Source organism: Xiphophorus hellerii, chromosome 10 (assembly GCF_003331165.1).
Source record: "Xiphophorus hellerii strain 12219 chromosome 10, Xiphophorus_hellerii-4.1, whole genome shotgun sequence".
In the NCBI taxonomy this organism is placed as follows: domain Eukaryota; kingdom Metazoa; phylum Chordata; class Actinopteri; order Cyprinodontiformes; family Poeciliidae; genus Xiphophorus; species Xiphophorus hellerii.
The window spans coordinates 8,631,189-8,643,616 of record NC_045681.1 but is presented as its reverse complement, the minus strand read 5'-3'; the positions used below and the strand labels follow the sequence as shown (position 1 = coordinate 8,643,616).

The window sequence follows — 12,428 nt, the reverse complement described above, 5'->3', positions numbered from 1 at the left end:
CGGTGTTCTCCACTGAATTTTATTGCAATAGGCAACTTGGTGTAATTCAAAAGGAATGTTTCACTTTAATCAGATTCATTGGCCATCATTCAGAGATTAACGGTCATGAAGACCAATGTGAAAGTTCTGTGTTTAGGCAGAAACTCTAAATAAATGAATCATATTCATACAGCATGTGACTTTAAAATTATCCAGTTTAGAGCTCACATTGGTTTCAAAGACATGATGGAAAATCTACAGTTTGATTGCCAGCGTCAGGCCGTCTCCCACTGTGAGCATGCTCAAAGTAACCCGGATGTCTTTGTGCAGCTTCTTGTTCAGCTTGTCAATCGCAACAGTGTCGGCATCATTGGGAGACGGATTCAGCACCCTCCCACTCCACAGCACCTGCAAACACCACAAACATTATTATTATCCATAATAAATGGAAAAAGAATGGTTCCCATTTTCAGTGAAGCTCTCACATTGTCGATAGCGATGATGCCTCCTTTCCTCAACAGTAGCAAAGACTTCTCGTAGTAATTGTCATAATTAACTTTGTCTGCGTCAATGAAGACAAAGTCAAACGTTTCGGCCTGGCCAGAAGATAGGAGTTCATCTGTTAAAGAAAAACACAAACATTAGTGAAAATGTGTGTATGTTTAGGTAGTAAGTCTTAGGCTTTCACTCCTTACTGTTGGAGTTAACTCACTAGATTGTTGTATAACCTCTGGCTGTAACAAAGCCAACCTTTTATTCTCATATTTAGAGGAATTTAAGATTTTGTTCTTACTCATGACTAAAAATCTGCTATTCTAAACCAATTTAGCCGTTGTTACTTATGTCGGTTTTTAGGTATTAACGCATTTGAAACTAAGTCAAACAATCGGAGTATAACTGGTGGTCTTATGAGCTCTTACATGGGAATAACCTTTTGAAGTTTATTTGATCTTTTTCATAGATATTAAAAATCATAAACTCAAACTTGCACTAAACCACATTTGTAACGGGTTGCGTTGCTGATGGGTTACTCCTTACAACCCAGACGAGCTTTTCTGAGTTTTAAGCATATCTGCATATTGAACAAACAGTAAAGTAATAAATGACAATGAGGACTTTCTGTGTCTACGAAATGAATAATTCCCAGTGACTTTCCCAACATCTGAAGTACAATTCCTGTCAAATTTATGTTATCAAAGACTTAAAGCACTGTACCGAGAGTTTGCAGTGCTGGTTGAATGCGGAGATCGATTTTATGTTCAACTCCAGCCTATAAGCAAAAATACAAACATTAATACAGAAAATCAGTAATCAGAAACTTATATTTACACCAGGCATATACATTTTGGTTCAGTTCACTGCTTGCTTCCAGCAGATCCAACTGTTTCATCACAACAAGCTGGATAATGATTTCTCATAGAAGCATATTGAGCAATGTCAACAGAACTACAGACTTTTTGGAATATATAATATAAAAACAAAGCATATACAGTTGATTAAGTCCAGAATGCCACTTGCTGTCATCAGAATAGATGGTTACTGTACCTCTTTCCAGAACAGTTTGCCGATATTCGTGTATTCTTCACTGATGTCACATGCTACCACAACTCCATCTTCAGGCAAGGACAGCGCCATATTTAGAGTGTTGTAGCCTGTGTATACTCCTGTGAATAAAGGGTTAGGGTTATAATGTTGAAATATGATAACACAAAGAATAAAAACTTCAGAAGTAAGTAAATAACTTTGTGGCTTTACAATCAGTAGTTTCCATAACCTGATAACATATTAATAACCAAGTTTCAGAATAAATCAGACATTGGTGTATTTTATTGGGATGATATATGACAGACCAACACAAAGTAGAGCACAATTGTAAAGTTAAAGGGTGGACTGCAGTATTTTCTGCAATCCCTTAGCTGGCTTGTACTAAAAAACAAACAAGCCCTTTTATGTATGTTTTTTTTAAATAGATATAAATAAAGATGCACTTAAGAAATAATGTTTTATTTGGTCAAAACATATTTCAAAGGTCCATCTCTTTCCCTACAGACTAACATGGTGCTACCAAGCTCAGTCATCAGGGTCAATGTCTGCGGAGGTATGTCACAGCGGTGACCTGTGACCCAAATTCAGCCGCTACACTTCTCCTGGAGAAAGCTGATTTCCTGGCAGCAGATGCATCCAAACAGGCTTTTAATCGGCTTTTGAAATGTGTGCAGCGCTGTTGGTCAGGCGGCAGCATCAGAGTGGAAGGATGACAGAACAGATTATATAAGAACGAGAGTGGGGTACTGTTTCAGACCAATTTGACTCAACTTTATGTTGATTTGTGGCCCATTCTTTCTAAAGATTTAAAATTGAATGAAATCAGGTCTGTTCAGCATGGTCACTCTATGTTCTGTAAAAATTGATGCCTGAGCAGACCCACACAAATACCGGGAGAAGATTCCTAAATTTCCAGAAAAAGAAAGCGGTTCCCACTTTTTATTGGTATATTTCAAAAGTATTGTCAGAAACCATTTAAGAATTTTTAAAGATCCATAAATACTGGATAAAACAATCTTAAAAGGGAAAACGATGCAAAACAGTTTCTTCCCCCAGATCTTGGTACTTTGGCTCCTCGCTTTAGACCTGTGGTGAGGAATTCAGCAGTAAGAATTGACGACAGTTACAAATGTGAGAAACTGGTTGATGGCGTAACCAGTTTCACCATCTGGAAAACTGGTGACTTTACCTAGATGTAGGTTTAACTTTAGTTGACTTATGGCTAAAGTTAAACCCCTTCTGAGTCAAAGTGACCTTGAAAAGGCTATAGATGTTTTCATTGGCCCCCATATCAATTACTGCAATAAACTTTATGTTGGAGTAAACCAGGGTGCCCTGGCCTGTTGATAAAAACTTGAAGACACAGTCACATCACTGAAGTACTCTATTCACTGGCTCCCAATGTGTTTTAGAGTTGCATCTTTTTATTTATGTGACTTTTTACAAACATTACTCAGAGGCCTTCTGTCTACTGACCAACATCTTCCCCAGGTCAAAGTTCAAACATCGTGGTAACCATTTATTTGGTCCATACCTGGGAAATTCATAACCTTTAAATTGTTTACAATTAATAATATATTACTGTTTAGAGCTAAGCTAAAACACATTTGTTTAGAGTTGCTTTTAGAACATAGTAGCGCTATGTTAATGTGTTTGTTTTTAATCGGTCTTTATTCTAGTTTGTTACTTTTGTCATATTTTTATTCTTGCACTAATAGAAAGCACTTTGACTCAGGAGTGACTGTTGTAAAGTGCTATACAAATAAAAAAACATTTTTTAAGATGTTTTTAAAAAAACTTTGTATTGTGAAGTGATCCGGCCTTTCATAGAATAGTGTCAAAAACCATAAGCAATCCTGTAACAGTTGTCCATAAATCTTGCATCGTGGTAATACATGCTTTTTAACCTCACCGTTTGTCATCAAGGGAAAAGAAAGTGAAACTAATTTGGATGCCTACTTACCAATCTCCAGTACCTTTTTGGCTTTAATTAGTTTAGCCAAATTGGCCATGAACTGCGCCTGCTCACAGGCAACCATCATGAAGTTCCAGGAGTCCTGCATTGTCCTCTAAAAGCAGCGAACAGAAACTGATCACATACAATTTCCTGAAACCTGATCATATCTGACCACACAGAACTCACAAAAGCAGTACTCCAATACTGACCAGCCGGAGGCTTTTCAGAACCGGATGTTCCCTCAGCGAATGATTAAGCACATACTGCATCAGTGGGTTATCTTTTCCCCCGACGTGACTTTTGGAGATGCTCATTCTGAATGATTTCTTTTTTCCTGAGGGCAAACATGAAACAATAAGCATCTCAAGAGCCCAGACCTCATGAAATTACAGTCTGGTATAGGGGCTGTTATTAAATTGAGATGTAATCCAGGGCAAATGACCTCAGAAGGGAAATGAAATTTAAGTATTTCAAGCAACAGACGCTGCTATAAGACAACATACAAAGGAAATAATGACGTGATTTAATGTTGTAGCTTTATGGAAACATAATAGGTTAAAAAGAGATTTGTATCTGATATAGAATATTGAGGAGAGCCATAAAGAAACCAAGAAAAACTAAATGGATGTTACGCAATACATTTTAAAATTTAATAATATACACACTACACATGAAAGTTATCTTGACTGAATGATTTTGCTTTACTAAGTGCAGCATTTGTTTGTATAGATCTCTCTCTCAAATCCATTTACTGGGACATCTTTGTCTCCTACCACAATAGACATTACAGGAAAGGTTCAGTTAAAAAAATGAAATATAGACACACTAATAAAATTTAACATATCAAATAGAAAAATGAAAGTGGTAAATAATAATTTTGAAAAAAACATATTTAATCAAAGTTTAAACAGATGTGTCAGATTTAGGTTTGAGGAGTCATCGCATTTATAAAAAAACAAAATTGCATTACTTTAAAACTCCAGTTAGACTAAAACGATTTCTCCTTACCCTGGTTTTTTTTTAACCCTAAATAAATTAACATTTGAAAAACCAACACCCATTCACACACACACCACCAGACTAATCCTGAAGGATTTCTTCTCTTTTGTTATTTTTGTTGCACTTAAATACGTCAGATCGATAAATGTTAATATGGACTATTTTGACTTTTTCCCTCCAACTTGTGCGCATCCACGCGCTCGAGCAAACCTGTTCCTGGAAGGTTACCTTGGAAGCATTATAAATCTCAGACTGCATTAGATTATTAGAAAGAGCCGAACCTCTTCGCTCTTACCAAGGACATATCCTGCGACGAAAACAACCCCGACGGCGAGAGAGCCAACCAGAACCTCTTTGGAAATATTGCGATAAGACATGTTTGTAAAGAGCGATAAATATCCACGCAGGATTACACAGCAGGGCAGCGCAGGCTCTTCCGTGTTGCCTTAGCTACTTTACCGTAATACTGTCAGGAAAATACGACGCGCATAAGATCCAAAAGAACATAAATAACCAATGTACTAAATGGAAATGATGCCCAAGAATATTAATAATAAGGAAAGACAACGGGGAAGTATTAACTTAGCCAGAAGTCAATTATAGTTATTGCTTGCAATCGAATGAGCAAGGTAGCGTTACTGGCTGCAAAGGCATGGCATAAAACGTAAAACGCAGCTCAGTCCTTTAAACAAAATGTAACTCACCACTTTTAAAGTTAGTAAACCTCCTTCCCCAGACTGCAATTACTGAGGCGGTTCCTTCTTAAATGAGCCCTGAAAACCTGTTAAGCCAGTGTATCCTGTGTCTGACAGTGATCATGTGACCCGCTGAAGGTTTTGTGATAGGATTGTAAAAACAAAAACAGACGCCCCCTGTCAGAACCGAGGTTCTCTACAAATTATTGGCCCATTTAGTAGAAAATGTTTAATGTTTTGTGATGCTGTCCAGATATTTGGGGAAAAGAGAAGTTATAAGAAAAGTCTTGTTCATGGACTTTTATTATGAAAAACCTCATGTTTACATCTCTCTTTCTAAATAAAATTTTCAATGAATTCAGTGTGAGATGGGCTGCTTGTATAAATTCTCCCAGGAATTTAATTGCGTGCTGCTAAACATAAATTATTGGCTGTAATAGGTTGGACACATATATTGTTTCCTTTTCAGGATTAAAACATAAAGCCATGCCTTATTTTTTTTGTATATTTAACAAACAAATTATTTTGGGTCTAACACATCAAATACATTAAGTATTTGAGTGGAGGAACTGGTTGATGGTGCAACCAGTTTCTAGAAAACTAGTGACTTCTGATTTTAACTAGAAGTCGGTTGAACTTTGGTTGACTTCTGGCTAAGTTAAACTCTTTCTGAGTCAAAGTGACATTGAAAAGGCTACGGATGTTTTCATTAGCTCCTGTATCAATTATTGTAATTACCTTTATGTTGGAATAAACCAGGGCTCCCTGGTCGCCTGTTGATGAACACTTGAAGACACAATCACATCACTTCTGGACCCCATTCACTGGCTCCCAGGGTATTTTAAAGTTGTTAATGGCATTGCATGTTCTTATTTGTGTGAATTTTTACCAACATTGCCCAGAGCTCTTTGGTCTGCTGACCAACGTCTTTGCCAGGTCAAAGTTCAAACAGTGTGACCATTCATTTGCGAAAGCTCGTCCAAACCTGTGAAATTCATGACCTTTAAATTGCATTACTTTGTGTCTGTCACATCAGATACAGTAAAGTTTGAGTTTGTGATATTTCTCTAACGAATATAAGGCAAATGTAACATTGAGTTTTTATGTGTAGTGGATAATTATGAAGTGGAAGGAAAATATTGAAAATATGACTTTAATGTAAATATATATGATATTAAAAAGTATGGTATTCATTTATAGCCAGGCCCGTTTATTCTGATACCTCTAAATGAAATCCAGTATAACCAACTGCCAAATTGACAAGTAGCATCTATTTAAGTATAATTAAATCTCAGTATAAATACATCTGTTTCGTCAAGTTTTTCCTCCCACTAAATTTTCCATTAGTTTACTTGGGCTCAACACCTGCTAAATGCCTGCTTCTTCAACAATGACCTTTTGTGTTTGAAGAACAACTTTAACATCAGCAGTCTCATGCTTGTGTGGGCCATAACGTAATAGTGCATCAGAAATTCACTGTTAGTACTATGTAATGTCGTTTTCTGAGAACTGGAATTTTGTATTTTTCAGTCACTTGAAGCCACAATAAAAGTGAAGACTTAATTATATCACATATTAAATGTATATAATATGTTTAACTTTTTAAATTGATTTACAGAAATAAATCAAACCTTTTGATGTTTGTAATTAATTGAGATGCAACTGCATTAACTACTTCTACCCTTTTAGTCGCTAAGCTCAGTTGAAAAATCTTGAAATAACTCTAAAAATAAGCAATGAGTCCACTAAAGATAAACATTAAGTAAAAACTGGGTTTAAGCTAGTTTACTAATATTCCTTTCCGTTGCTCGAAAACATCTTCGCCAAGATAATTTCTTCCCTGCAGTTTTCTTCCCTGAAATAAAATTATTTATATATTCCCTGAGGAAGAAAACTGAAACATTAGGTATAGGCGCTACCTTCTTCAATCACCACACGGGGGAGCTGCAGTATTGGCAGCCCTTCCGTCTGCAATGCACACAAATGCTAGGGAAGGAGGCAACGGGCAGGTAAGTTGTTTAATTATGTTTACTCACAAAAACTAAAACGGAAACAAATTGGAGAAGAAATATAAAAAACCCGTTAGAAGCTGAGGACAGGACAGGCAAAGAAATGGTGAGAATCTGCGGGAACTGGAAAAGAAACAATGGCTGCAAGGTGACATGATTAGTAAATGAGAGCAGGTGTGACTAAAACAAACAGAGTTCCGGGCTGCTAACAAAAGAAAATAAATGTAATAAATTCCATAAAGACAAACGTAACCACCAAAATACAAAGATATCAAAAAAGGGAATAAATCCACAGACTATTCATCCATCAATTTCTGAATTTACTGAATACAAAAAATATGCTTTTGTAACCTTTGGTGTATTGCTTTCTGTGCAAATATTTATACATAAATATAACAAAATACTAAATAGTTCTCACCACGAACTGCTTTGAATACATCCATGAAACGACGAGAAGTTCAAACTGTGGTCATGCAGAGAAACTCAAGATTAATCTTTTAAAGTTCGCCTGCCCCCTTCTGGTTAAAAATACAAACCGAGTTTTATTTTAAAATTCTGGAATTACTCCTATTGTTTTAACTTCTAGTTAAAATAGTAGACTTTGTGCGCTATAATCTAAAAACTACATTTCTACATTTTCTTTCTCACATTTCCTCTGACTTTGTGCAGCAGTAATGTTTTTCTATCCTGATTTTATTTAGTAATGTGTGTGATTTATTACATTAACTACATTGCAAAAACAGCATGTTGATATTAAAAAACTAGCAAGCGTTATACAATATATATTTCAATGTCTACAAACGTTTTTAGGTGAATACATGTAGAAATTTGGATCTAAATCAGATCTACCACCATACCACCTAGTAACTTTGATTAGAAACAAATATCTTGGTTGAATGAAAATTATATGCACAATTTTATCAGGTTTGTAAATATTTATTTAGATGTGTGGTGTAATGTTAGAGTGGACCTTAATGCATGCCTCCTCTCCTTCTCTAGTCCCCTGTTGATTTTCTGATAACTGAATAATGGCTTCTACTTGTTCTTAAAATGGGCTAAATCATTTTTAAAGCTGAATCATTTTAAAAACTTGTGGCAAGTTATGATAGTACCATATGCTTTTTACTCAGGCTGTGAGGTGTTCATTGTGTGAGACATTTGGTGAGATGTTGTCGTTGTCTCCACTTGTAATGCCAGTGTTCATGCACAAAGGGGCAGTGATTACATTGCAAATAAACTTAGACATGTTTCAGCTGTCTGGTTTGTCCAAAAGAAGCTATTTTTTTCAGATTTCTGGAGTAATAGTTAATCTGAAAAAAATAATTTGTTTTTTTTCTTTAAAGAAATAATAGAAGATTATTTCTTTCTGTATGTTTGACTCACCCACTGTCTTGACCTCAGTGTTTATGTGAAAAGAGGCAGGATAAACTCCATTATTTTAAGCAAATTGGACACAAGTGACCAAGGTTATATTATTAAAGGTGGTTTGATTCCTAACTGTCTTATTTATTAATAAAATAAAGGAATTAAACCATGGTATACTGCATAGCTTTGACCATAATTGTTTCAATTTAACCAGGTGTTGATTTCAGCAGTAAAAGATCTAATTCTCCTCTTGTTCATTTATTTTTTAGATACTCACTTTGCTTCCTGACTTGTGGTTTGCAGGCCAGTGGTATGCAGTGACAGAGTCCAGACAACATGAAAGAATAGAGTAACCCCCCAGGAGAGTTGGGACATTAACATCTGGACTGGAGGGGTGTGATGTTTGCTTCAGAATAAACCTCTGCTGTGAGTAAATGCAAAAACAAAGACACATCATTGGCCGGTTTGGCTTTGATGTTATGGACAACTTTTATTGACTACAAGTAGTATCCACTGTCTTCTGCAGAAGCCTGAAAGATTAGTTGTTGTTTTTACTAGTTTCTAGGGACTAAAAAAAGGATGAAGGACCTTAAAAACTCAGCTATACAGGCTCCAGTCTGAAATGAGTTTACATATTTACCTTTTCACAGCCTACCTTTTTCCAATTTAAGAAAGAGACACAATGAAAACAACTAGAACACCAACAGAAGTATTTTCAGCAGCATTATTTATTTATTTTCTTTAAAGGCAGACAGGTTGTTGTTCTGTGTAGCTCACTATTTTACATCTTTAATGGAATTCTGATTATGCAGTACCTTGCAACAGTATTTACCTGCTAGCTGAGTTTTTCATTCAGTGTGTTTTATTGCGATTATATCTGATGCATTAACACAAAGTAGTGCATAATTATATAGTGGAAAAAAAATAGCTTCAAATTTTTTTACATGGAAAATTTCAATTTGGGGGTATCTCTCTGACAATTTTGCACATTTATAGATCTCTAGGGATGAACATTTCTGCCAGTTTGCAGTAAAATTTAGTGTCAAAGTGTCTATGAACATCAATTGTCAAGTCTTGCCACAGATTCTCAGTTACATTCAGGATTGCACTTTTACTGCACTTTTCTCAGATATGAAGATGCTTTAAACTGTTCATTTGTAACTCCAGCTATATGCTTGTGGCTGTTGTCATGTTGGAAGGTAAACCTCCACCCAAGTTTATTTCAGCCTCTAGCAGGTTTTCTTCCAGGATTGTTCTATATTTAGCATCACCCATGCTCTGACTAACTCTGACCAGCTTCTGTAGCCATACAAAACAAAAATATTTCAATGGCATGATGCAGTCACCACCGTTTTCTTTTCTTTTTTCCACAAATTGCGTAAATCGAACCTTTAATTTTGATCTCTTCTGACCAGAACACTTTCTTCCTCGTGTTACTAATGTTGCCTTTATGGCTAGTAGCAAACTGTTAATGAAAGTTTTTAATGCTTTGATTAACATAAACCTTCTTCTAATTAGTATTCACTAAAGTCCAGATTTGTGTTGTACACAACTAATAGTGGCTGTGAATCTTTGTAGCTCCTCCAGAGTTACCATGGAATCTGGCAGTTTGGATTGACTTAGATTTTTATTAAACATTTTGTTAAAAATAATTTTCACTTAACTTCTCAAATATACACCAGTTTGTGTTTGTCTATTACGCATAAAAGACCGATGGTGTTATAGACTGGTGTTATAGACTATATATATCGACTGTATATACGTCTATATATAGTTATCTTGTGACAAAATCTATAATGTTCAAGGACTACTGTTACTGTTGCATGCACTCGAGTTGATCTTGCTTCTTTACAGATACCAGAACTATAATCGTCTGACTAAATGTTTGAAAAAATAATGATATGCATTTAATGTCGTATATGAAAAGTCCATGCTTTTTAAGCCTGATGAGGCAATATTCTTTATGTCACTTAGTTGATGAAAACTTTATGGCTATCTCTATACTTGGCATTAGACAGCTCCTCTGTGACAAGCTTTATTAGTTGTTCTCATCTTTTACCCTTTGTTAAACTTTATTACTGAGCAAACATGCCCCCACAAACTCCACTGCTGAGCTTTTTTTCTTGCCAGACAATGAAATGTCATGTACGTCTCTTGTCTCAGCTCTGGAGCTTGACGTTGGCAGCAGTGTTTCTCTTTGACTGACATATGAGCGAGTGATACAGCCCCATCAAAAAGTGCTGCCTGACAGTTCGGTATGACAGGCCTCTTCAGACCAAATATACTCCTCATTCCTGGCGCTACATCATCCTGACAAGACGAAAAGTGCTTAAAAATTTGATTTGGCTCTCAGTAGTTTGATGCAGATTTCAATGTGAAATTATAGAAAAAAACCCACCTCCAGATATTATTCCAACTATGCATCTGCTCTTTGTTAGGTTTTTATAAAATCAAAACTGTTTGCTAGTTTTTATTTTGCTATGAAATGTCAGAGAATTTGTGGGACTGATTTTCATGCGAGCGAATTCTGCTGGGTTTCTGTCTCAATTATCAAAAAGGATTCCTGTTTGATATTTTTTTAATTTTATAGTGTTTGTGTTGATGTAAACAAAGATGATTATTTTCAAAATATAAAGTCAACAAAGTTTTACAGTCATTGTTAAAATGTCATACTTGTCTAAACAAGTGGTTTTAGTGGGTACATTAAACGTTCACCCGGAGTGAAGCAGGATAAATCATGGGATCAGTGGATTATTTACCATATTTTTCCATTAGATGAGCAATCAAGACGAAGGTGGGATCTAAATCGAAGCATCCACTGAAAACTTTGTGTCTTTTCTCCTTTCTCTTTGTCTTGACTTACCTTATAATGTGGTTTTTGCTATAACCATCAGAGTCTGAAAATGATTGTCATCACTACTGAGAGTAGATCAGGTCTGACTTTAGGTTTACAAAATAGCAGCCTGGCAAGAATTAATAAAATCCCAGTTTTTCCATTCATGCCAACATTGTCATTGTACAGAATGAAAGTTTCACTACAAAATGATCATATACATAATTTGGAAGTATACACAATTCCAGGTCAATGTCAAAATAAATGAGAGTTTTGGCTCCCTTCTCCATCTGTAGCACCGGAGTAGATGCAGAAATTGCATACTAGTATATGTAATCGAAGGCTATTTCTTCCCATCCCATTGATTATCCCATTTATTATCCCACTTAACGTGCAAATTTGATATTCTTGTGTGTTTCTATTTGTATTCGCTCTGTGAGAACTATTTGTTGTGCTGGGTTGGAAGTCACAACTACAAATCATGCAAAACATCATGGGTTATAGAGTTCCTTTCCATTGAAGTAGCTTTTGTGGTTCACAAAATTACCCTTACAGCATAAACGTATGGTAGATGATTTGTTCTAATAGTGTCTAATGATCAACCCAACTGGACTAACATCAAGCAAAAAAAAACATCATTTAATACCACTGAACACCTCATTCCAATTGTTATCTACCTAAATGCTGCTGTTTGTGTAACTCCAGGGAGTTTAAAACCATTGTTTTCTAACTTTCTGTAGCACCTGTCTGTGCTGCAGTGATGATGCTAGCTTTTCACTAAGGAGGAACAAGTGCGGCTTCAGTTTCAGCTAGGTTATCTGTTTTTATTGTTTTCATCTGCCTCTATGATATTGCAAAAGCTAACAGCTATTTCAGCAGAATTTCAGCTTAAGTAAAACAAAAATTATTTCTTTTGCTGCTGATGGAGGTTGATTTTGCACTAAGCTGTGTTTTTGCTGTCACTATGAGGATTCTCCTACCCTCAATTTCAGTTTGCATTAGAAACAAAAAATCAACTGTAGTACCCATAAAGTCACAACATTTTT

The 12,428-nt window shown here is 35.7% G+C and overlaps 1 protein-coding gene across 1 annotated transcript; it reads right to left on the bottom strand.

The window, feature by feature from the left end:
* Window positions 1-3: 3 nt before the first annotated feature.
* LOC116727266 (catechol O-methyltransferase domain-containing protein 1) lies at window positions 4-4,927 on the bottom strand. The gene is made up of 7 exons (XM_032574598.1): window positions 4,776-4,927; window positions 3,691-3,815; window positions 3,488-3,593; window positions 1,525-1,643; window positions 1,195-1,249; window positions 465-598; window positions 4-387 (listed from the first exon to the last, which is right to left on the bottom strand). Exons 1-7 carry the CDS (start codon window positions 4,855-4,857, stop codon window positions 235-237), a joined length of 774 nt encoding a protein of 257 aa, XP_032430489.1. The 5' UTR covers window positions 4,858-4,927; the 3' UTR covers window positions 4-234.
* Window positions 4,928-12,428: the final 7,501 nt, after the last annotated feature.

Coding starts and splice junctions, on each gene's coding strand:
- LOC116727266 (XM_032574598.1), bottom strand. CDS start 4,857: ATGTCTTATCGCAATATTTCCAAAGAGGTTCTGGTTGGCTCTCTCGCC. Junction 3,816..4,775: donor CGTCGCAGGATATGTCCTTG/GTAAGAGCGAAG, acceptor GTTTGCCCTCAG/GAAAAAAGAAATCATTCAGA. Junction 1,644..3,487: donor CAAAAAGGTACTGGAGATTG/GTAAGTAGGCAT, acceptor CTTTATTCACAG/GAGTATACACAGGCTACAAC.